We start from the raw sequence: 26,600 nt of genomic DNA, 5'->3' as shown, positions 1-26,600 counted from the left end.
AGCTTATTTCTTTTTGTTATATCTCCTTTCCACTCTATTTTACCTGATCTCTGGGTAGAAAATCCTGGTCCTGGCATTTGGATTGAACATTCTGGTCTTTGAGAAGAACATGCTGGTCTGTGGGTAGAAAATCCTGGTCCTGGCATTTGGGTAGAACATTCTGGTCTTTGGGAAGAATATGCTGGTCTGTGGGTAGAAAAGCCTGGTTTTGGAGTAGAAAATCTTGGACGTCCAAAACAATATTCCCATCTTCTAGTTCAACACTCTGATCTTTCAGCATAACACTCTGAGTTCTGGTCTTAACAGCCTGGGCTTTGGGCTCAACAGCTTGGCCTTCCAGCTTGATATCCTCGGTACTGAGCCTCAGCTCAACATTCTGGGCTTCCAGCTCAACACTGCAGACTCCTGTCAAATCACCCTGGGTTTGCAGCAGGTCACCTTGGGCTTCTGGAAGATAAGCCTGGGCTTCTGGCAGAACATCCTGATGTAACTGCTTTACCTCTTCCTCTTCCATCACAGCAAATAATGGATTTTTGAATTGTACTTTCTAAAGGTGAACATAAACATCAAATATAGAATGCCAAGCAGCAGCAACACTGGGTTTTCTGAGAGATTCCTAAAATAATCTTAAAAGGATACGGTAGTCAAACAAATTACTAAAATAAAATGCAAAATTACAGTCTTTGCTCAACTCAGTAGAACCTAAATCTACAGTCCCAAACCAGTACAAGAATACTGGCATCTCTAGTCCAAATCATAATTACTTTAACTTCTATTATACTATCTCCTTTCACTCTGCTTTACCTGAACTGTGCTGAAAGGTATATCCTTGTCTTCAAAAAGGAGATCCTGCTGGTCCCCCCAAGACAAATTCTTTTTCCCTTTCTTATCTATCATAATAGATGAAGATTCCTCAGTGTCAGGTTCCTAAAGAACACACAAACAAAAATGGAAAAGAAAAAAAAAAACAACCAAATGTATCTGTTACAGGTAGAAACAAGAATGCATGCAAAAGAATTAAGTTAGAATTCTTCCTCACACCATATATAAAAATTAACTCAAAATGGATTATAGACCTAAATATGAGAGATAAAATTATAAAATTCTTAGAAGACATAGGATTAAGCAATGGCTTAATAGATACTGCACCAAAAGCACAGCAGCAAAAGAAAAATAGATAAATTAGACTATACCAAAACTAAAAATTTTGTGCTGCAAATGATAGCATTAAGAAAGTGAAATGACAACCCAGAGAATGGGAGAAAATACTTGCAATCAAGTATTTGATAAGGGACTTGTATTCAGAATATATAAAGAATTCTTATAACTTGATAATAAAAAGACAACTCAAGTTAAAAATGGCACTACATTTGAATACAGATTTTCTCCACGAGATATATAAATGGGCAATAAGCACATGAAAAGATATTCAAGATGATTAGTCATCAGGAAAATACAAATCAAAAGTATGGAGAGATCCCACTTCACACCCACTAAGGTGGCTATAAAAAAGATGGGCAATAACTAGTTTTGAAGACAATGTGGAGAAATTGGAACCCTCATACATTGTTGATGGAAAACACCTTGGCAGGGGCTTCCCTGGTGGCACAGTGGATAAGAATCTGCCTGGCAATGCAGGGGACAGAGCTTCGATCCTTGATCTGGGAAGATCCCACATGCCGTGGAACAACTAAGCCCATGCACCACAACTATTGAGCCTGTGCTCTAGAGCCCGTGAGCCACAACTACTGAAGCCCGCATGCCTAGAGTCCGTGCTCCGCAACAAGAGAAGCCACCGCAATGAGAAGCCTGCACACCGCAACAAAGAGTAGCCCCCACTCACCGCAACTAGAGAAAAGCCCACGCACAGTGATGAAGATCCAACACAGTCAAAAATAAATTTTAAAATTAATTAATTAATTTTTTTTAATAAAAAAAAAAAACTTGGCAGTTCCTCAAAATATTAAACATACAGTTAACATGACCCAGAAATTCCACAACCAGAGAAATGAATGTCCATGCAAAAACATGTAAAAACTGCTTATAGCACAATTATTCATAAAAGCTAAGAAATGGAAACAACACAAATGTCTATCAACTGATGAACAGATATACTAAGTGTGACATACTGATGTACTGATACATGCTACAATGTGGATGAACTTTGAATACATTATGCAAAGTGAAAGAAGCCAGTCACAAAAGACCCCATATTATATTATTCCATTTATATGAAATGCCCAAAATAAGCAAATCTACAGAGACAGAAAGTAGTTTAGTGGTTGCTTAGTACTGGGGGTAGGGACAGGGAGGGACTGGGGAGTGACAGTTAACAGGTACAGGGTTTCTTTCAGGGGTGAAGAAAATCTTCTAAATTAGATTGTGGTGACAGTTGCACAACCCTGTGAATATATCAAAAACCTCTGAACTGTACACTTTAAGTGGGTGAATTGTGTGGTATGTGAATTATAGCTTAATAAAACTGTTAGAAAAAAACTATTGGGCATTATAATCTTAATAGTTAAACCCATCCTTAATTAGCTGTGGATAGTTCTAACAAGGCATCTTTTTTCCTCTACTCTTTACATTCCCCTACCTGATCTTCCATAAATTTCTGGTAATCTACAAGAGTTAAAAGACCTAGGGCTTCCCTGGTGGCGCAGTGGTTGAGAGTCCGCCTGCTGATGCAGGGAATGCGGGTTCGTGCCCCGGTCTGGGAAGACCCCGCATGCCGCAGAGCGGCTGGGCCCGTGAGCTATGGCTGCTGAGCCTGCGCATCTGGAGCCTGTGCTCCGCAGCGGGAGAGGCCACAACAGTGAGAGGCCCGCGTATCGCAAAACAAAACAAAACAAAACAAAACACCTTGATGGACCTCAAAGGGCATTTCTCCTCTTATCCCTATATTTATGCTGGTGAATGATGGTTTCCTACAAAGTGCTTTCTGAAAAAAAAGAAAAATTAATACAAATATAAATGGTCTAGAGAAAGCAATATGCTCATGACACTAAGCTGAGTTTTTGTGAAAGATCTGGAGCAATCCTAGCAGATTATGGTAGTCTAATACAGAATAGTGAGTTCTATTTCAAGTATACAAACAAGTCACTTACATATCAAACACATGGAAGTGAAATTCCTGGTAGGAGAATTTTTTTTTTAACATCTTTATTGGAGTATAATTGCTTTACATTGTTGTGTTAGTTTGTGCTGTATAACAAAGTGAATCAGCTATATGTATACATATATCCCCATATCCACTCCCTCTTGCGTCTCCCTCCCGCCCTCCCTATCCCACCCCTCTAGGTGGTCACAAAGCATGGAGCTGCTCCTGGTAGGAGAATATTTTAACTTTATAAATGATAATTTGCCCCTATCCTAGCCAGTAACAATTTCAGGAGGCTTATAATTTTGTCTTGGTGATCTAACAGTGGGCAAGGCAAATATATCTCTTCTACGTTTATCTCTAAATCTGGAACAACCAGATGTCAGTCAAAATAAGTCTAACAAGAAAACAAAACTGGAGTTCAACTGGGTTATAGATTGTTCTCCTTTCTGACTGGCAGCTTCCTCCTTCACACAAGAGCTTCCTCCTTCACACAACTGAATGGATAGAAAACTGTTCAGATTTGAGGGAAAGACTATGTACTTGATAAGAAAAATTTCACTAATTTCTTAGATCATTCTCAATTATATGGAGCAGATTTGTTTGTGATGTTTTACCTGAAAAACACACATGCAGGGGCTTCCCTGGTGGTGCAGTGGTTGAGAATCTGCCTGCTAATGCAGGGGACACGGGTTCGAGCCCTGGTCTGGGAGGATCCCACATGCTGCGGAGCAACTAGGCCCGTGAGCCACAACTACTGAGCCTGCGCGTCTGGAGCCTGTGCTCCGCAAAAAGAGAGGCCGCAATAGTGAGAGGCCCGCGCACCGCGATGAAGAGTGGCCCCTGCTTGCCACAACTAGAGAAAGCCCTCGCACAGAAACGAAGACCCAACGCAGCAAAAATAAATAAATTAATAAACTCATACCCCCAACATCATCTTTAAAGAAAAAAAAAAAACACACACATGCATTCTTTGGAAGCAAGCAGCTAGCCTGAATTCACCATCAACATCATAATGAATTACACTTAAATGGCACCTTTGACGTATCAAACTGGTTTACACAAGGATGTTATCTCAGACTTAATCCTCCTCCCTTCTACTGGAGAATTATTTCAGTCAGGCCCAGGAGCAGTACTCTTTCTGGGAAAAACATCAGTTGAAAGATTTGAACATGCTCCACACAATGTGAAGTATCAGTCTCTAGGCTCTGATAACCCTTTTTTTTTTTTTTTTTTCTGGTTTAAATAAAATGTGTCCAATCATCTCCTTTGAGCAGTACCGGGAAGTCAGTCTTATGGACCAAACTATAGTACTGCCAAATCAGTGGTAGAGGTATGAAAATTGTCAAGAAACTAAGTCAAGAATTTAGTTTCAAAAGAGTCTTAAGTCACAACAAGGCAATCCTAGAAAAAGGTAACCATACTTAATGCATCTAAGATGGAATGCCATATGTAGGCACACCCATGCCCACTTGTTTTTTATATTTAACTATAAATTTCTTAATTATCGCTGAAGAGGAAGGTACTATAGCTTAGTATTCTACCAACTGCAAACATATAAGAGACAAATGTCTTTGATGGTTGTAGAGATACTTAAGGAAAAAACACAAAAATAAAATATAAACATATATGTAATCTAGGAAAATGTAAAAAAATACCAATTAGGAAGCAAAACTGAGAAAGAACTAAGCAAGAGACAGAGTTCTTAATGGTACCAAAAAAAAAGTAAAAAAAGACTAATTAATGATCCATTTTACTGATGCTGCCTATCAAAACTTGAAATTAATGCTAAAATTAAGTAAACACAGGAAAATACATGGGTTTAACATCCAAATTTGTGAACATGGAAATAAGGAGGCACAAAAACAATGTAATTTTACAAGCATAGCTCTAAATATTCTTTTAAGTCTAACTCCATACTTAGGTTCCAATTATTCACTCTAAACTTATTCTATATTTTGAATCAAAAGGATTTCTTTCTTTTTAAAAAATAATGGTATTGCCTTCTTCCTGATTAAAAAATAAAATATATACATTATGGAAAACTTCTACAGTAAAGAAAACCAAGAGAAAAAAATAAAAATCACTTGTAATATCACTATCCAGAAATAATCAGTATTAACCTCTTGGTCCATTTCTTTCCAGGCCTTTGTCTGTACTCATAGCATTCTCTCCCCATCTCAATATTTTGCTTTATTTTTTTCATAGCACTTATCATTTGAAATTATATTTTGTATTTATTTGCTTATTTATTATATGCTTCCCTACTAACACAGGAGCTCCTTGTCTACCTTTTCACCACTGTTAAGTCCTGCTTCTAGAATAATGCCTGGCAATCGTAGATATTCCATAAATATTTATGGAATGAATTTTTTTAATTGAGCTTATATTGTATCTAATTTTATATCCTACTTTTTCCACTTAACTTTATATCACAGACACTTTCCCTAGTCTTCAGATATCCTTTGAAAGCATGATATTTTTGATAATAGCTATAAACGAATATATCATAACTTTTAAACCGCTCCCTACTATTGGATAATTAAGGTTATTTCCAATTATTTTTCAGGTCTAAATAATGTAGAGATGTAAATTAATCTTTAGCCTATTTTTTATCTGTATTTTTAGAAACAGCTCATTAGAATTTAATTTACCTCTTGGGTGGGAAAGTTTTTCTTTCGATCATCTGGAAACACCGATGCATTTTTTTTATTCACAGTTTTAAATGATGCCAGCCGGTGACGTGCTTCTTTCATGGTTTGACTAAGCTGCCAAAGAAAGGGGAAAAAAAGAAAACAAAAACAGGCTAAAGTCTTAATACCAAATTCACTAAGTGTTCCAACAGGAAAACAGGCCCCTATTATTAAAAAAATGCCAGACCTAAGACAAGAGGATTACTTGGAAAGGAGATTTTCTGAACTGCTGATAAGTGTATTTACAACATTATTTTCATTATCTTAAGAGACTGTATTTCATAACTTGATTTAAGTGCTGTTACTCAAATCGTTTTTTAATAATGTATGCTTTATATTATGTACGTACACAAAAATATTAGAACCTAAAAGGCTGAATTTGGAAATTATTATTATTATTTATTTTTTTATTTTTTTATTTTTTTGCGGTACGCGGGCCTCTCACTGTTGTAGCCTCTCCCGTTGCGGAGCACAGGCTCCGGACGTGCAGGCTCAGCGGCCGTGGCTCACGGCCCCAGCCGCTCCGTGGCATGTGGGATCTTCCCGGACCGGGGCACGAACCTGTGTCCCCTGCATCAGCAGGTGGACTCTCAACCACTGCACCACCAGGGAAGCCCAACCCTTCATCAAATCAACCCAAAGATCCTTTCAATGACCTGCTATGAGGACTGTAGTAGGCTGAATAATGGCCACCCAAAGATATCAGGTCTTAATCCCTGAAATGTTACTTTATAAGGAGAAAGGGCCTTTGCACGTGTGATTAAGTTAAGGATCTTGAGATGAGGAGATAATCCTGGATTATCCAGACTGGCACTAAATGCCATCACAAGTGTTTTTATAAGAGAGGTAGAGGAAGAGCAAACATATGGAAGAAGTGATGTGAAGATGGAGGCAGAGATGGGTCTGATGTGGTCACAAGCAAAGGAATGCCAGCAGACACCAAAAGCTTCAAGAGTCAAGGAACAAATTCTCCCTAGAATCTGCGGACACCTGGATTTTGACTCAGTGAAACTGATTTTGGACTTCTGGCCTCCACAACTGTGAGAGAATAACTTTCTGTCATTTTAAGCCACTAAGTTTGGGGTAATTCGTTACAGCAGCCACAGGAAACTAATACAAAGATATATATGCATTTGTATGTGTATATATATACATATATATTTACATATTTAAGTTTAAACACATATATATGTTGTGTTTGTAACTACTCAAAACATAAAATTTGACCAAAAGTCTTGTCTTTTCTTTTTCTTTTTGGGGGGCCGCGCCACGCGGCTTGCAGGATAGTTCCCTGACCAGGGATTGAACCTAGGGCCACGTCACCAAGGACTAACCACTGGACTGCCAGGGAACTCCCCCAAAAGTCTTTTCTGTACTAGAAGCTTAGACACAATTTTCATTCCTTTGTAGCTGTTGTTATCAACAAAGACTGGCACTGAATCGCTAACCAAGACTTAAAAATTCCCTGATGGAAATAAATTATTATATAATTACATAGAAAACCCAGCTATCAATAAGCAAAGGTAGTTCTGACCAATAAAATTAAAATGTACTATATAAACAAATTTTGAGATTTAAATAAACAAATTTTGAGACTTAAATCTTAAAATCTAAAGCAAACACTGATCATACATTAAAATGTAAAACTTCAAACAAATACGTAGGATGAAATTTGATAAATATAGATATCTACTGTGACACTGTTCCCCACTCATTGTTCATATTTTCTTCAGTTCTTTTTAATTTATTCAGACAAGTAGGAATTTATATGGAACTATATAAATGAAACAATGTGGTAATAACATGTAGGTCATGGGAAAAGACTATAGATGAGATCTAACATTTATAGAATTTCACCTATTGTACTGCCATGGAGGCCTAATACCAATGTATTTAAATGTATGTTAATGCCATAAAAATCTACCCAAAGTTGAATTCTATCCAAGTACAATATAGTTTATTTGCAAAAGATAACATATTGATTTTTCAGTGTGTTAGACTTTTCTACAGCCACAAAAATACCATACACCTAAAAACTCACATGAGGCCCTTAGCATAGCCTATGAACCCCAATGTAGTGCATCAATTTACCTTTAAGTAGGCATACCAAGCTAGAGGCTGGCCAGTAACCTAGACCTAATGCAAAAAGGCAGATAGGCCAATAAAGATTCCTTACCTTACATAATGAACAAGGAAGTGTTCAGAGAAAAAGTCAGAGACAGGAGCTGGACCTAAAAGATCCTAAGCTGGAGAGAAGAGACTAAAGGAGCCTCAGGTATGCCAAAGTTTTGGAGCTGTGATGATGAAAATACCAGTTAGTAGTAGAAAAATAAGTAAAGAAGAGAGAACACATGTAGAGACAGTATGACCAACTCTCCGTTTGCCTGAAACTGTCCCAAAGGAGTTAAGTGCTTGAACTCTGCCTCATTGTCTAGTTCTTAGTGACATCTAGTGGATAGAAACTGCAACAAAAACAGTAAGATTAAAAAAAATTGACCATCTATTGTCATGGTGTTGCATGGGCAAAGTTTACAGGCTTAAAGTAGTTTAAGTCACTGAACATTCCTCAGTAGTGCATCTTCTTTTAAGAAGAAAACAGGGTTGGGAATTCCCTGGCGGTCCAGTGGTTAGTACTCTGCGCTTGTACGGCTGGGGGCACAGGTTCGATCCCTGGTTGGGGAACTAAGATCCCACATGCCACAAGGCACAGCCAAAAAAAAAAAAAGAAAAGAAAAAAACAGTATAAAAACTTTTTAGATTTGGGGAACATTTAAGGCTTTTCATAACCTGATTTTTTCCTACCCATCTAACCTCATTTTCTGTTGCTTTACCCGGTACACTATCTATTAGAAAGGTTCCATCACTTATTAGCAAATATATTGGGTTGGCCACAAAGTTTGTTCAGGTTTTTGTAAGCTGTTACAGAAAAACCTGAACAAACTTTCTGGCCAACCCAATACTAAGCTCATTACATATTCTAGACTTTTTACTATTCCTCCCATCTCAAAATTCTTTTGAATTTACCAATTAAATTCAGTTTATCAATTCAGAATACACAGCTCAATTCCACCTCTTCCAGGAATTCTTCCCAAACTATTTCCTTGGAATTAAAAAGTTTTTGAATTTCCACTGCACAAATTTATCAACAATGCAGCAAATATCTCCATATTATTATCTAATAGATTGGGGGTCTACCAGCTTTGTATCTCTACTTGGAAATATAAACCCATGAAAGGTCCTATTTCACATATTAGTATCCCTACAATGTTTAACAAACACAGTATATTCACATATCTGTGGACTGATGTGTCCTATTCATGTATCATACAAATGAAGTAAAATCCTCACTACAATGGAATTTATAGCTACCAGTAGCAAGAAAGCAAGGACTGTTATTCTGTCTCAGTCAATGTTCTATCCTTTGCAATTTCTGCAGTGCCTGGCTCAATAAATATTTGCTCAGTAAACTGTTCATAAACTTAAAAACAAAAATGATTATAAAAATGATCACTACAAACCAAATAATGACAAGAAAAAGTCATAGTTTGGGCAGAGAGAAAAATCTTTTTAATAAGTATTTCAACATAACATGTGATTATAAAGCTTTCCCTATTTATAGTAACAGCATAATCAGATTTGCTTCATACTTATGACAAAGTATGTCAGCAATCACACAACTTTTATTTTCACATAATCATAATTTTCCACATTTTTGTTCTCCTCTCACTAACCCTAGGATTACATTTTAAAATGATACGATGAAGGATTATACCCACAGAAGAGTTGAAGAATATGATCAACTGGACAAAAGCCTGGGTACATTATGCAGGGTGGAGGGGGCTACTGATTAGATGGCATCAAGTGATTTGAGTGGATAAATCTACTCATGGTGGTTAATTTTTAAATATTCGTTATATAAAGTGAGTCACTAAAAAGTTACATTAAAAAATTCTGAATATGTTAATTTAGAGTTTACTATAGTATTACTTGACTTATAGATCAATTTATTGTGATATCAGATTGAGGGACAGAAAAAAGAAACAAAAATAATCTTTTGTCCATATGCCACAAACTGAGAGTAACTTACCCATAACACAATTTCAGTATAATTGAAAAATCTACATTCTTTGACCTAAAGCTCTTTCTAATAAGTTTTGAACTCTAACACTTTGGCACCTTTCTTTAGATTATTCTTAAGTGTCTGACCAATAAATATAAATTTAAAATATATATAAAAATAAACATCACCCACTATTCCCCACTTTACAAAGGTAAAAAAAAGAGGTGATAAAAAGCAAAGTTGAATGTGACACTTCCTAATCTCTACATCATAGCCTAAAAAAAACCCAGAGACATAAAATAAAATGAATATGTACTTACAGCCTGGGCTTGTTGTTGGAATAGTTCATTTTGATTCTCTCTATCTTCTATTCCATCCTCAAGCTTCTGGGAAGGAGGTAACCTAGCACTTCCAATAGCAGCATTCAAATGGTTTGGAAAAACACTCGTTCTTTTAAGAGTTAAGTATGCTGGATCCAAAGAGTGCGTGGCTATAGAGCCTTCTTTTTCTGCCTACACAAAGGAAGAAAGAGTGAGCTTCCCCCAGTCAAGTGCAATCAAATACCAGCAGCCCAAAAGCTTTAAAACCGGGGTTGGGGGGAAGGAGGGGAAAACTTCAGCTGGCAAAGAAACTAACATTTACCAGGCACCTACTATGTGCTAATATTTTACATTATCTAATTCTCAAAACAACACTGGGAAACAAGTATCATATCCCCATTTCACATATAAAGAAACTATAGTCGAGAGAATTTAAGTAATTAGCCCAAGGTCACAAAGCTAGTAGGCAGCAAAGCCAGAATTCAAACCCCAACCCCAAACTCTGACATTGTTTATAACTATTTGGTGAAAGAAAAAGAGGGAGTCAGAACAACACAGCAAACAGAAACAACAGTTTCTCTATATACAATCTACTGCCCTCACTAGTAAATCAGATTATGCGAAGCCCGGAATCAAAAGAAAGTGATTCTGTCATTGCCTAATAGCATTTCTCATAACAAACACACTTCCCATTCAATCTTTACTCAGGCTCACTTTTGAACTTACGGCTTCATAAGACCTCTGAAGTTGTTGCTTTTTTCTCAGCCTAATTTGCTGATTTACTCGGCGTTTGACTTGTCTCTGAAAACGCTTCAGAGCTTCTTGTTTCTTTCTTAGCTGTTCCCTTAGCTCTTCTTCAATCATATATGCTGAAGTCTTTAAAGATGAAAGATAGAAAATAAACTTACATGTCCCATTCGTTTTGCCCATTAGGACTCTGTTGTAAATACAAAGCAGTCAGAATACAGCCCTGAAAATATAATTCAGTTCTACAACCCAAAATTCCCCGTACAGTAAAGAAATCACAGGAGTTCAGAGCTGATAATCTAGATGTAGCTAGTGAGTACCAAGAACTTAAGCCAAATCACAAACTAAGAATTGGAATCTGTGAGCACTCAAATCAAATCTTAATTTTTCATTGTACTGAGAACTAAAAGTATCTTCATTAATTCTTAATGAACCAATTCAAACCTATATTATGTTACATTTTCTAAAATGAGTAAAATAGTCCAGATACACCAGACTGCTCACCACTCACCCACTATGTCCTATTATAAAATGAGAATTAGGCCTCATTTTTAACCTAGCATGGCCTTCTTGCCACCTCCATCTGGAAAAGGCCCACTCAGTCAAGACCATCCAATACCCATCTGGTACCTCTCACTCTTATTAACGTTGAGTACTTCTTAACTTCCCCGTTAGATTATGAATTCTTTGAGGGCAGGAAATGTATTTAATTCTCCTTTGTTTCCCCTATGGTATACAACACAGAGCCTTGAATACAAAGGTACTCAATATTTATATAATGCTTAATTCCAAAACATTCTAAACAATCTGGAACATTTTATCACATTTGAGTCCTTGATCATTGTTCGCCTCCTCTAAGTGCTTTGAATAACAAAGTCAATATAATAACGGCAGTTACCATTATTAAAGATCTATTATGAGATAAACACTTTAACTACCTTGTGTCAATGAATCCTCAAAACTACCTCCAATACTAGGTATTCTTACCTCTTATGTTAAAAATGAGGAAATGGGGCTCAGAAGGATTAATCTTTAGTAGTAGCCCAAGATCCTATAGCTGGCAAGTAGCAGAGCTACAAGTTTCTCTGACTCCAACACATATGCCCTGTACTGTACTGCTTTTCTCTTGACTATGTCTCTCTTCCATAAGGAATCTTCATATTAAATAAAATCATCATACCTCCTATCTATCCCTTCTTCTAATGCAGTGATTCCAAATTCTAATTCTGAGGGGTGCCCCAAATTATTTCACAGACAGTCATTAAATTCTCAAAATCAAATGAATTTAAGTTCCAATTAAAATTAAAATTTCCAAGAAATCTATCCCATAAACTATTCTACAGGAGTATGTACCATAGGAGTAGAATGTACAGACAGATATCAATGAATAATTAAGTAAAATAATTCCAAAGTAGATATATATGTAGTAAAGCCTGAACAAGTGACTCAAGTTAAGTCAAGACCCAGACAAATTTAAGCCTTTCTTTTACTCCCATTATCTCTGTCTGCCCTCTTTTACTCATACCTTGAGATTATCAAACGTCTTATTGAAGTGCATGACTGGTTCCAAATTGTGGATCTCAAGAGTAAACCAAAGATAAGATTGTACCATAGAAACATATTTTAGAAACATATTTTTCTTAGCAACACTATCGTGTAAGACAACCAGAACCTGAAAACACTTGTTCCATGGGACATTAAGAGGTTCCCAGAATCATATAAACTTGAGAAATACTGGGTTAAACAAAAATAAATAGTCGGCCCTCCGTATCCACAGGTTCCTCATCCTCAGATTCAACCAACCATGGATGAAAAGAAAAATTTCCAGAAAGTTCCAAAAAGCAAAACTTAAATATGCCAAGCACAGGCAACTATTTACATAGCATCTACATTGTATTAGGTATTATACGTAATCTAGATGTGATTTAAAATATACAGGAGGATGTACATAGGTTATATGCAAATACTATGCTATTTTATATAACTGCTTGAGCATCTGTGAATTTTGGTATCTGCAGGTGGGGGAGGTGGGGGAAGAGGGGGGTCCTGGAACAAATCCCCTCCAGATACTGAGGGACAACTGTACAGTTTCAATTGTACAACCAATTCTTCATAGCCTTTTTGCACCCTATAGACTACCCAAGGGGCAATATAGAATGAAGTGTTCCTCAGGACAGTCAAAGGGTACATTCGGATAATTTATATATGGTGGAACTAATAGTTATATTACATAGTCCTTAGTCTCCAAAGATGATCTCCCCTTCTGCCCCCAATGAATCAAGCCTCCCAGTATATATGCTCTCGTGTAGTCATCTCCCATACTGAATGTAGTCTGACTGTATGCTCAATAGACTGAGGCACAAGTGTTGGTTCCATGACTTCCCAGGCAAGGTCATAAAGCAACCTCTAACCTAGGGAAGCCCATACTAGCAAGCAGAGAGACCACGTGGAAAGAAGAAGATGTCCAGCCAGTCCTCAGCCATTCTAGTCATTCTAGCCCAAGTGCCAGATATATGAGTAAGAAAGCCATGTAGGACATTACAGCCCAGCAGATGCCAGATAAAGAACCAAGAAATCCAGCCACCAGCCAGAATCCAGTCAAGTTGTCCCAGATATCATCAGCTATTGGGGTCACCCCAACTGAGGGCTCAGACACTGTGGAGCAGACAAGCCATCCCCACTGTGTTCTGCTCAAATTCCTGACGCACAATATTGTTTGCTTTATGCCATTAAGTTTTAGAGTGGTTTCTTACGCAACAGTAGATAATCAGATAAATTATAAAACAATGCAATAGCTATATATGCTGATAGGAAAGCAGTATCCTTGGATGATAATTTAATTAAGGGGCAGTCTCAAACTATGGCGTTTTTATGAATTCTGATGGCTCCTTGAAACGTAAGGACAAAAATGATTAGGCATTTCCCTTTAGCATAGACATGATCTTAGGGTAACCAAGCTTTAGAAGCTCTGAGCTGACAAGACCTACGTCTGTTAATAAGAGTGAATTCCCCAGGCTGCATATGCTAAAGTGATAAAGAGTTCTATCAGATGCTTGATCAAATTGCCTTTGACTGGTAATGATCAGAATTTTTTAAATGAGGGAAAGGAGACATGTTTACACATGCTCCAAGACTTTAATATTTTGAGTTGATATGTGGGAACATGTGATGATTCTTTTTAACACAGAAAATCTTGGTCGTTTTTAGACATTTTTATGCTATTGATATTATAAAGATATCATAATATGGGCAATTAAAAACAGGTGTCAATAATTTAAATACCAAAATACCTTTGTACCAAATCTTACTGATTCTTCCGGGATGTTTCTTACATTTATCCCTTTTCATTTCCATTTCAATCCCTTTTTCAAGGCTTTCCCTCTACATTATTTACCACTAAAATCTTGGTGCTATACTTCATGCTTAAATTGTTACCATTACATCCTAATTTGTCCCTCAGGAGCCAATCGCTCCTTCACCTTTAAAAATGTTAAAGCAGGACTTCCCTGGTTGCTCAGCGCTTAAGAACCCGCCAGCAAATGCAGGGGACACGGGCTCAAGCCCTGGTCGGGGAAGATCCCACATGCCACGGGGCAATTAAGCCCGTGCGCTACAACTACTGAGCCTGCACTCTAGAGCCCACAAGCCACAACTACTGAAGCCCGCGTGCCTAGAGCCTGTGCTCCACAACAAGAAAAGTCACTGCAATGAGAAGCCTGCTCGCTGCAATTAGAGAAAGCCACACACAGCAACGAAGACCCAACGCAGCCAAAAATAATAAGTAAAATAAATAAATAAATAGTTTTAAAAAATAGAACTTAAAAAAAAGTTAAAGCAATTAATATAATCAAAACACTATTTGATCATGAAATTAATCTGTAAATATTAAACAATGAATGAAGTCAATCCTGTCTCCAAAATTTCCTGTGGTTCCCTACCACTCCTATTTTCCACAATCCTATCAACCACCATGCCCCTACTAGGCCTTCCACTGCAATCAATCTAACCTACCCTTAAATCCTAAATATACCTTGCTTACTTCCTACTCTCTCCATTCTCCTTAATTGGAGAACCATCCTCTTTCTTTTTGATTATCCAAATTCTTCATTAAACTTTCCTGGGTCACATCAATTCAAAACCATATCTTTCTTCGTTAAGTGCTATAATAGTCTTAGCACTTAATCATATACTACTCAGACTCAAAATCCTTTCTGGAAATAGCATAGCAATAAATGAATGCATATGTATATACACCCTTACAGACATAAATAAAATGAATGAATACATGCCATTGCACTACTATTTAACATTTACTTGAAACATGTCTCATTTCTTCTCTGAGATGAAGGACCACTAAGAGAACCTACCTCATACTTTTCAACTCATGTTCAGCACCTTGTCTATACATTCTGAAGATCTTCAAACATTTTGTGCATTCCATAAATATCTACATGCTCCATCAGGAAAAGTAGATATGTAAACAACTTACTATAAATATAATGTGGTATTTATAATAATAAATGAACCACAATAATATATGAACAAATAGCTAAGGAGCACAGTTTGGTGAAAGACAATCAAAAATCTTCTTACCAAAAAGGAAAAAAAAAATCTTACAAAATTGTTCTCCTGTGTTAATAGCTATGTAAGAGAGTTGTCTGACAGGCACACATGTGAATTTGCAAAAGTTTCCCTTCATCTGAAATGCTCTTCCCTTTCATCTGTACTTACAGCACTTCCATTCTTTAAGGACTAACACAAACTATATTACCTCATTCACTCATTCAACAACTATATCCTGAAGACTTGCCACATGCCAGTACAGGAATGAACAAAACATCAAGATCCCTGTCCTCATGGAATTTACAGTTAAACTTTCTCGGAATCCCAATCAGAATTAATCTCTTTCTCCTTTATTCTCCCACTGCATCTGAACCTTACTGAATCTCCATTACAAAACTTACCATAAACTTTAAGCAATCAATGTTACATTAACTGTGGTCGTCATCCCTACTACATTGTAGAGTGTCTGGAAGACAGTGCCTATGTCTTGTGCATAGAAAGCAATCAAGGGTTTGCAAAGCAAACTGAAATATATATAGGTAATAAATATTTGATTATGCCGACTAAAGCTGCAGGAAGTTTCGGTAGATACGTATTTGTTCTATAATCCTAATGCAAGAACATATCTATTTATGACAGAATAGAAAAGGCATGCCCAGACTGCTCATCTTATCTGAGCACCAGGGATTTAGAAGGCTAATAAAAAGAAAGATGGAGGAAGAACCCCACCATACTTGCATCAAACTGACACTCACAGATGCCGGGACTGCTGAACTATCTGGCGGGGCAGGCTCCACCCATGCCCCAACGGGTACTATAGCCTGGTTCCTCTCAGCCAGCACTGCCAACACGTCCTTGCTCTTCAGGGGGTTTAAAGCCAGGGGCAACTTTGTGGTATTTCGAAGCTTCTTCAGGGGGGCCATACTTCCTGGCATCTATGACTCCTGGTTAGGAGAGAGGAAAAGCTTAAAATCTTCAAACGACCGCCTTAAAAGCTCAACCCCCTCACACGTATGCCACAGGCTCCTGAGAAGGAGAGAAGCCTTGGAGGAGGCAGTAGCCTGACAGGATACTGGAGAAGAAGGAAGGAAAAGGGGAAAAAGGGAAAAGAAGGGGTAAGAAATAAAGGAAGGAAAGGTTTAAAGATCGCTCTCGGAAAGGAACCGGGACGAGAAGGGGGAGAAACAAGAATCTGAATGAGAGAACGGAGACTGTGCCAGTGGCGGCAAAGCGATGCAGGAAAGGGAGGAAAGAGCGTAGCAGCCGGAGGGCAAGGGGGTTGGGAGGGTGCGGGGTGGGAACCTGGGTCTGAGGCAAAGAGTCCGAAAAATCGGTGTCCGGTTATGGGGGGAAGCGCTGAACGCCGGGGAGTCCCGGACCAAAGAAAAGCCTGTTTCTCAAGCCTCAGGGTCCCACTCCTGCTGAGACTACACCGGCCTAGTACCGATTGCGGTTCGCCACGGATTCAAGCTACCACTGACGCTAAGGGAACCGCCTCCGGTAAACCGCCGCTTTGGAGAGGGCTACCCCGCCCCGCCCCGCCCCGCCCCGCCCCTCAGCGGCCTTGCGTCTGCCTCTTCCGGGCTTGTGTCACCTCCCGGAGACTGAAAAGGCGTGAGGGGCGGGGTTTCGCGCTCCAGAGGTTCGTCACTTCCGCTTTGTCTCGCTGTGTGGGCGGGACTTAAAAACGCGCGTGGAGGTGGTGGGGCACGGGTGAGGCCGCGTGGCCGCTGGGTAACAGGCGGGCGGAAGTGTCGCCCACTGGCCGTGCCCGCAGTGTCCCGGCGCTGGGACCATCCCACATCCTTCAGGAAAAGAAGTATGTTGGGCTGAAGAGCTGATTGGGCAGGGCAGGGGACCAATTGAGGGAAGCACGGGAAAAGGATGGGAGAAGGCGGGCCTGGCAGGGCTTTATTGAGGAACGAACTAAGCCAACAGTAAATCATACTGATATTTGTACACCTCGCTACGTTAACGGAGCTCTTTCATACCTGTTCTTATATATTTACATCGCAGCCTCGTGAGTGGTCTTCCTGTCTGCATCCAAGCTTTGCTATAATCCTGGGACGCTTCGCTATTATCACCCATTCGTTCGTTCGTGTAATATATAATTGAGAGATTTTTTATATACCACCACTGTTCTAGGCACTGGAAATATATAGCAGTGAACAAAATAGACATATATCCCTTGTTCATGGAATTGACAGTGAGAAGTAACCAAATAGACTAATGAATAAGTTAACAAATGTGTCTGGTGCTGATGAGCATTGTAGAGTAAAAGATGAGGAAGAGGATAAAAAGTGTGTTGGGGGCTTCCCTGGTGGCGTAGTGGTTGAGAGTCCGCCTGCCGATGTAGGGGACACGGGTTCGTGCCCCGGTCCAGGAAGATCCCACATGCCGCGGAGCAGCTGGGCCCGTGAGCCATGGCCGCTGAGCCTGTGTGTCCGGAGCCTGTGCTCCGCAACGGGAGAGGCCACAACAGTGAGAGGCCTACATACCGCAAAAAAATAAAATAAAAATAAAAAGTGTGTTGGGGGGTAGAGGAGATGCAATTTTAGATAGGATGACCAGAGAACACTTCACTGAGGTACTTTTGAGCAAAGACTCCAATGCAAAATTCCATGAGGTAATGGAACAAGCTACTTTAATTTTCACCGGAGAGTTTTCCAAAAGAGTGTTCCAGGCAAAAGGAACAGCAAGTACAATCACTCCAGGGTGGGTGCCTGCCTGGCTGAGAAACTGACCCTGGGGTTTTCCAACATTAAAGAGGCTGGAAAGAAGAGGGAAATGCAAAGAGATTGGGAAGGATCAGCCAGTAAGCTAAGGAAGAAACCCAGGAGGGTGTGATACCTTGAAAGCCAAGTGAAGAAAGTGTTTTTTTTTTTTTTTTTTTTTTTGCGGTATGCGGGCCTCTCACTGTTGCGGCCTCCCCCATTGCGGAGCACAGGCTCCGGACGCGCAGGCTCAGCGGCCATGGCTCACGGGCCCAGCCGCCCCGCGGCATATGGGATCCTCCCAGACCGGGGCACGAACCCGTATCCCCTGCATCGGCAGGCGGACTCTCAACCACTTGCGCCACCAGGGAGGCCCAAGTGTTTTGTTTAAGAGAACCAACCACCTATGTTAAGCTCTGCTGTTAGGTCAAATAGGATGAGGACTGAGAATTTACCATTGGATTTAACAATATGGAGGTCATACACGACTTATATAAGAGCGGTATTTTTAGAGTAGTTTGAGAGCAAAAGCATGATGGGGTAGACTTAAAAGAGAGGGGGAGGAAGAATTGGAGACAGTCATTTTAGACAATTCTTTCAATGAGTTTTATTGTAAAGGGACACAGAAATGCGTAGCTGAAAGGAGAGATAGGATCATAGGAGGATTCTTTAATATCGCAGCACATATGTTTTGTTGATGGGAATTATCCAGTAAACAAAAGAAAACTGACAATGCAGGAGAGAGAGAGGAGAATTTTTGTATCTGTGTCCTTAAGTGGGGAAGAGGGAACAGGATCTAGTGAACAATTGGAAGGATTGGCCTTAGATAGCAGGAGAGAGAGAGTTCATTATAACACTAGCAGTGAAAATAGAATATATACCCAATGGTAATTGGGTAATATGGCAGTGGGAAGTTCTTTTCTGATTCCTCTGTTTTCTCTGTAAAACAGAATTGTAGCCAGCTTACAAGATGGCCTCTGATGATCCCCACCTCCTGGTATTCACACCCTGTGTAGTCCCCTTTCACACTGTACCAGAGTTGGTCTGTGTGACAGATAGAATATGGCAGAAGGGATGGTATGTGACTTCAGAGATGAGGTTATAAAAGATACTGTGTCCTCTCTTTCTCTCTCTCTCTCTCTCTCTCTCTCTCTCACCAGCGTGCACTCTCATTCCTTCCATCTCTTATTCTTGCTCTCACTGTCATTCTCACTGTCACTCAGATCACTTCCTCTGGGGGAAGCCATTTATGTCATGGGAAGTCACGTAAAAAGGCCCACATGGCAAAGAACTCAAGGCTCCTGCTAACAGCCAGGTGAATGATCTTGGAAGTGGATCCTCCAGCCCCAGTCAGGTATTCAGAGACTATATAGTCTTGGCCAACAACTTGACTGCAATCTCATAAGAGACCCTGAGACAGACGACCCAGCCAGAAACTGTATGAGATAATATTTGTTGTTTTCAGATGCTAGATTCTGAGGTAATTTGTTACACACAGAGAGATAACTAATACAAATAGAAAGCAAGTTCATCAATTAATAAAATAGAGGAAGAGACATTGGAGGTTTGAAGAAGGTATAAAATAGTCATCCAGAAGAGTAGAAGTATGAACTAGAAACATGTACAATTTCCAGACAGCCTTAAGGACCCATGTCAGGTTCATGATTATGAATTTAAAGTGAGACTAGTCAGCATGGTTGAGTGTTTTCCTTCAGTTGCATGGTTACAGGCATAGCCATAGGTAGAAATTTTACTTTTAACCAGGGTTGCGGTTTTACCAAACTATTACTCTCAAACAAGAAAGGGGCAAGAGAGTTAAAGTTGAGCCGCAAGGGAGTGATTAAATGACTGACCGTGGAATTTAAGATAGGTAATATGGGAAAGGATAACAAGTAGGTAAGGGACCTTGTAATGTCTGTAGGATCAAGAGATTGTAGGCTCCAGTGGGGATCTAAGGTTTGTTAGAGCAGGATACTAGAAGGAATGCACTGAAAAAATAAGAGGTGGTGATCCAAGAGTGGGGTGCTTGAAACTGCAGATATTGGTACTGTCAAAGTTTATGGTATGACCACCAAGGGAGGAAGTAGGAGAACAAGATTACTGGAGAAGAAGAGGTCATAGAAATGAGGGCAAGAGCACTGGATGGATTATGCCTGAGGTTGTTGAAATCACCAAGATACATGACCAGAAGGGTGTTGGTGAGAGCCAGGAGCAAAAATCTTCACGGAATTTCAGGAAGAGACCTGGAGGCTGGTAGATGAGTGTAGCCTGGAAAGTAGCGAGTGACATAGTCTAACATCAGATTCAAAGCAAGAGGTGAAGCTGAGAAAAAAAGGAGCTCCCTTTTTATAAATAATAAAAGAAAAAATAAATGGTTTGTAAATAGCACTGAGTAATCAAGCAACAAGAAGGAAACCCATCCCACATCCACCCAGAAGGGTGAGGAAAAGAACATACCACTGGAGAGGGCCAGAGGGAGATTGATTTGTACACCTCCATACACACACACACACACACACACACACACACACTCAGAAGAAGTGTTATTGGGTAGCTCCTTGCTGTCTCTAACCCTCTACCTCAGGTCTGTGCCTCCCACTAGCTGCTGTGCCAGTGGCTTCATATGAATCTATACTCTCGTATGTCTAGAAAGATCACATCTTGGGCCCTGCAACCATTTTCTGACGTTTTCTCAAGGCTTATCTTCTGTATGGCCAGAGTTTGTTTCTCAGCAAGGGAACTGTTTGCTTAGAAATGTCTAACTTCTTCAGAAACTCGAATGGGTATTGCTGACAGCAGTCTTGCGGCCCCACCCCAGAGCACTCCTCGTCGGGCTGATAATCTCTGATGTGTGTGGCTGGGGGATCCCTGGGCATCTCTGCACAAAGCCCTGAGTCACTGGGTCTCTGGCAATGATCCACCCCACACAGAACTCAGAAATGTGCTGCCTGGTCGTCACTGTCCTATTTGTGGCTGACTGACACCCCCTACCTGTAACAAATTAGAGAACTTGGTCACCTGTTGGTCCTAAGGGCCCATCCTAAGGAGAACCTCTCTGGAAGTGGGAAGGCTTCCTATTCCCACTCTCGTGGGATCTGGATATCGGGATCCTCAGGCAGCTGGGTCGTACCCTCTTCCACTCTCTTTCCCAAATGTAAGCAGGATTCCCCAGGGCCAACAACCAATGTTCTGGGATATTTCCTGAAAGTTCTCTTTGTTCCTCCTCCTCCTTACCCACCTCACAAAATAACCCTTCTAACTGGAATAATTGATGAGGGTTCTTCTGCTTGCCTGTGCAAAATAAGTTTCTGCAGCAGCATTTCATTGTATGTAGCACTGATGGCAGATTGTTCCGGTTGTCTCAATAGCATCTGCTGTACTGATCTCTGCAAACAATTCTCTAATTTGTCATGGATGCAGAAGTCTTTCCCCTTTCTGCTGGTGGGTGATAAAAAAAATAACAAGAATTTCATTGTCCCCCTCATTACCAAATACTCATCTTGGATGGACACAGAGATGCGCTTCCCAGATCCCCCTTCAAGGAACGACTTGTTGGCCCAGCTTCTGAGAATGCTGTAGTCCCTTGAGCTGTCAGCTCCTTCAGGGACAACCTCAGCTTCAGAGAGCAGCCTCACCCTCTGAGGAGCAGCCGCATCCTGAGACCGGTGGGTCTGGGGATGTAAAGGCCTGGCGGTTTCTGCCTAACTTGGAACAACTCCAATGAGCCATCATTTCAGCTTCAGAGCTCCCCGTGGGCTTGGCTGAGGTTGTCCAACCTGCATCACAGCTCAACCTCTTCCTGTGCCTCTTCCTGCTTCCTCCTCCTCCCTTCCACAGGTTCCAATCTCCAGCGCGCTCCCTGATAAACATCCTGAACTTGAGTCTTAGAGTCTGCTTCCTGGAGAACCCACCTACAACCCCCTCTGAGTGTTGTTAGGCCTCAGGGACCAAGGCACTAACAGCTCTGAGGCCACATGATTCCCAATGTAAAAATACATAGATAACCCTTATTATTCTTTTCCATCAAACCACAGTTTAAAGTCCTTCCTATTCCCTGTTGACACTTTTGAGCCTCTGGATTAAGCTAAGTCTGAAGGTTACCCCACCTCTAGACTTTCAAAATATGTGAGCCAAGAAAGTTGTTTATCATGAATGCCAATTTGCATTCGGTTGTATATTGTTTGTAACATAGAGAGCCCTGAGATGAGCAAAGTAGAGGGAGGCAATTGGTAAATGTAGGAGGATGAAGCAGAAAAGCAGAAGATTCCGAGCTACCTACAAAAACTGGTTCCAGGAGCTGCTTCAGCATTTGAGCTCTCCAATTCGAGATCCTTGTGATGTGCCCCTCCTCTGGTGGTACCTTCCCAGGGGTATCTGTTCTTTGAAGCCAAAGAAGCTTCACGAAGATAAGAGACTTTGCCTTAACACAAGTTAGTTAGGACCAAAATGATTTTATCTATCAATAAATTGTTACCAATATTATTCACCATATTTTTACTGTTTTAGAAAATGTACTTCTAAAATATAAAAATTGCAATCATTAAAGGTACTTTAAAAAATATGTTGCAGGGGATTCCCTGATGGCGCAGTGGTTGAGAGTCCGCCTGCCGACGCAGGGGACACGGGTTCGTGCCCCAGTCCCGGAGGATCCCACATGCCGCGGAGCGGCTGGGCCCGTGAGCCATGGCCGCTGAGCCTGCGCGTCCGGAGCCTGTGCTCCGCAGCGGGAGAGGCCACAGCCGGGAGAGGCCCGTGTACTGCAAAAAAAAAAAAAAAAAAAAAAATGTTGCAGGATCTAAAAGCAATTTCAAAAGAAGACTTCAAAAATGTTTTATAGAATAAGTAGCAGTCACTCAAGATAACTATTTGGAGAAAACCAAGTCATTCATTTTGTGTGTTCTTCTATGATTGTTATAATTATCCACTATTAATAGTCTTGTTTTCTATATCCCAAATCTCTAGAGGCAGCATATTATAGTGCAGAGAACAGAGACTTTGGAAACAAACCTGGATTTATACTCTGACTCTGCAATTTACTGTTTATGGTCAAGTCACATAATCTGCATCTTTGTTTCTTCATCTACAATATGGGTGGAACAATTGACCTTTCAGGACTCTTTTGTGAAAATGAAGGTAATATATGTGAAATGTGTAATATATAATAGGTTTTCAATAAATGCTTGCTAATTTTTTTTTTTTTTTTTTTTTAGGAAGCAACATAGAAGTCATCTCTTCCGCCCCTAGCAGACTGATTTGTCTGCACGTGGTTGGGCACATGGCCCAGCCTGGGATAGTATTCTATCCTCCTGGCTATTGTGACTGATACAGAGCTGCGTCTGTGACCTATGCTGCAGCAGCCACAGTCCTCCATCCAGTTTTTTTTAACCAGCTTCATCAAAATTCTCCTCCGCCCTGGATAACAAGCCGCACAGTCCAATGTGTTAACCACTAGCTACATGTAGCTATTTAATTTCAAATTAATTAAAATTAAATAAAATTTATAACTCAGTTCCTCAGTCCTACGAGCCACATTTGGAGTTCTCAATAGCCACATGTGGCTAACAGCTACTGTGCTTACCAGCACAGATGCAGAAGTTACATCGGGCAGCACTGATACCTCAGACTGACTGGCAACAACGGCCCCCCTCAAAAAGCGTAAGAAGGTTTATGAGAACGAAGCTGACACCAAGACATAAGCGAGAGAGATGAGAGAGAACTGCTATGGCTTTTAAGTATCTCATTCCCAATTATTCTGGTTCCCTCCGAAATGTTGTTATATGGTGCAAGAAATTCCTCCTTTTGGTCTTCAAACAGTTCAAGTTGAACTTCTGTCACTTACAACCAAAAAATCTTGATGAATCACATTCTTTGGCTTGACGGGCAGCAAACCAGATGCAGAATCCTGGAGGGCTAACTCTGGTAAGGATCTGTAAACGAGACAGAGCTGGACCCTAAAAGTACTACAACAAGGGGTGAACATTTTGGCCTGTCTTCACGGCCACCTTCCTACTTACTTAGTTGGGGCCTTCTTTTAAGAAACCTTGTCTCAGGACTTCCCTGGTGGTGCAGTGGTTAAGAATCTGCCTGCCAATGCAGGGGACACGGGTTTGATCCCTGGTCCAGGAAGATCCCACATGCTGGGGAGCAGCTAAACCCGTGCACCTCAACTACTGAGCCCACGTGCCACAACTACTGAAGCCTGCGCACCTAGAGCCCGTGCTCCACAGCAAGAGAAGCCACTGCAATGAGAAGTCCCCACACCAAAACAAAGAGTAGCCCCCACTCGCCACAACTAGAGAAAGCCCAAGTGCAGCAACGAAGACCCAACACAGCCAAAAAATACATAAAATTAAAGAAAAAACCAACCTTGTCTCTCCCTATGTTGAATCCCATGTATCATAAATTCATCTTCTTAGTGTCCCCAGACTCACCACTGGGCACCCAATCATTCTCTTGTTGACTAAGTTTTTCGTTTTTTTTTTTTTTTAAGTCCCTGTTGCTCACCTTTATCCTTCCTTGTTTCATATCTTGTCTCAGAGCCTTCCTTTTTTTCACCCACTTTTTACTTCTGGGCCTGAGTGAAGGCAACCTCTTTCAGGCGTGTAGTATGTGAACACTAGTCCAAGAAGCACAAGCTGAATCTGCACTATGCTGACTTATAAACTGTGTGACTTTCAGCAGGTTACTTAACCTCCCTGAGCTTCATGTCCCTACTTGGGAAAAAATTCTTACCACATAAAGTTGTTAGAAGATTAAATAAGACCATATTCTAAAAGACAATTTGTTGATGGCGGGGAGCCCCATGGAGAACCCCAGAAATTAGGGGTTTAAACAAGAATTTATTAAAAGGATATAGGAATGTCTCCAGGATACAGCTGAGCCTGAGGAATGAACTAGAACTAGGGTAGCTGTTTCAAACATTTTACATATTTATTTATTTTTAGAAGGCCCTGCTAAACCTATAGTTTTTTTTTGTTTTTTTTGGTTTTTTTTTATACAGCAGGTTCTTGTTACTTGTCTATTATATGCATATTGGTGTGTATGTGTTGGTCCCAATCTCCCAATTCAACGCCCCTCCCCGCCACTTTCCCCCCTTGGTGTCCATGCGTTTGTTCTCTACATCTGTGTCTCTACTTCTGCCTTGCAAGCCTCTATTTCATCTGTGCCATTTTTCTAGATTCCACATATATGTGTTGACATACAATGTTTGCTTTTCTGACTTGCTTCACTCTATGGCAGTCTCTGGGTCCATCCGGGTCTCTACAGGTGGCCCAATTTTGTTCCTTTTTGTGGCTGAGTGGTGTTCCATTGTATGTGTGTGCCACACCTTCTTTATCCATTCATCTGTCAATGGGCATTTAGGTTGCTTAAGCATTTTACATATTTAATCCTCACAGCAACTCATTATTCAATCCTCAAGTCAACCCTCTGAGGTAGGTAATACTATAATAATCATCCCCATCTTACAGATACGGAAACTGAGAGATTGAGTAGTTTAACTCAACACCTAGTAATGTGGTAGCCAGATTTCAAATTCAGGGAGTTTGGCTTCAAAGTCTGTGTTAACCCCTACGTCATATTGTCTCAAATGGTGATAAGTACGATGAAAAAAGAAGCTGGGACTGGTAGATAGCAAGACAGAAAGGACCTGGATCCTTGATAACATTGCTGAGCCACTTAACTTTTACAAGTTACAGAGATGCCCTTAGTTAGGACTCTGGTTATATAAGATAATGAATCCCTTTACTGGGGGACTTCTCTGGTGGTCCAGTGGTTAAGACTCCATGCTCCCAATGCACGGCGCCTGGCTTCAATCCCTGGTCAGGGAACTAGATCCTGCATGCCGCACCTGAAGATCCTGCACGCCAAAACTAAGACCTGGCACAGCCAAATAAATAAAATATTAAAAATAAATAAAAGACAATTTGTAAGGGGCAATACAAATATATTATCAACAGTATTATAGATACAGACGCAGCTCTCCCAACTAGAGTTAAGCACCTAGGCAAGGATTGTGTTTTCTGTTACTTTTGAATGTGACACCCTTCCCCACATCCCACTCCTCTTACTAAAGTCTGGAACACGGGGTGCTCTTCACACAGTAGGCAGTTATTAGATGCTGGCCAGCTGAGTTCCATTTCTGTGCCTCCCTCTTTGGGAGGAGGGCGGGAGAGGGAGGATGGGACCAAACCCGTTCCTGACAAGGTTGGTGGGAGGACACCATCTGAGGATCTAGGAGAAAAGAAAAAATGAAGCCATTCATGAGTTGGGGGTAATTTGTGGCTTCCCCATGGTTTTTCAGCCTGTTTTTCTTTGAGCACTGAAGCTTTACATGAACAGAAAGCCAGAGATGTTTTCTAGAATGTCCTCGCCACATCTCAAATAGGTCAAGGAAAGCTGGAT

At 40.4% G+C, this 26,600-nt stretch overlaps 1 protein-coding gene and 1 long non-coding RNA gene across 11 annotated transcripts in view; one reads left to right on the top strand and one right to left on the bottom strand.

Annotated features, from left to right (window-relative positions):
- The window catches only part of CCDC15 (coiled-coil domain containing 15), a 64,547-nt gene extending 47,535 nt beyond the window's left edge, over window positions 1-17,012 (bottom strand). For 5 of the 10 annotated variants that reach the window (XM_060104604.1, XM_060104603.1, XM_060104614.1 and 2 more), the window contains exons 1-7: window positions 16,786-16,994; window positions 16,239-16,427; window positions 10,888-11,049; window positions 10,174-10,365; window positions 5,755-5,868; window positions 805-927; window positions 44-547 (exon numbers count right to left, since the gene is read on the bottom strand). In XM_060104604.1, coding sequence (XP_059960587.1) covers window positions 44-547; window positions 805-927; window positions 5,755-5,868; window positions 10,174-10,365; window positions 10,888-11,049; window positions 16,239-16,418 — 1,275 coding nt within the window. In that variant the 5' untranslated portion in view covers window positions 16,419-16,427; window positions 16,786-16,994. Of the gene's footprint in view, window positions 1-43; window positions 548-804; window positions 928-5,754; window positions 5,869-10,173; window positions 10,366-10,887; window positions 11,050-16,238; window positions 16,428-16,785 lie in introns of all 10 variants that reach the window. The other 5 variants (XM_060104605.1, XM_060104608.1, XM_060104613.1 and 2 more) reach the window with 5 other exon arrangements.
- A 162-nt stretch (window positions 17,013-17,174) lies between these two features.
- Window positions 17,175-24,652, top strand: LOC132493791 (uncharacterized). Its single transcript, XR_009533021.1, has 3 exons — window positions 17,175-17,302; window positions 23,160-23,330; window positions 23,408-24,652. It is a non-coding gene; the product is annotated as an uncharacterized LOC132493791 (long non-coding RNA).
- The last annotated feature ends 1,948 nt before the right edge of the window (window positions 24,653-26,600 follow it).

Source organism: Mesoplodon densirostris, chromosome 7 (assembly GCF_025265405.1).
Source record: "Mesoplodon densirostris isolate mMesDen1 chromosome 7, mMesDen1 primary haplotype, whole genome shotgun sequence".
NCBI lineage: Eukaryota > Metazoa > Chordata > Mammalia > Artiodactyla > Ziphiidae > Mesoplodon > Mesoplodon densirostris.
This window is presented reverse-complemented; position numbering and strand designations above follow the sequence as displayed.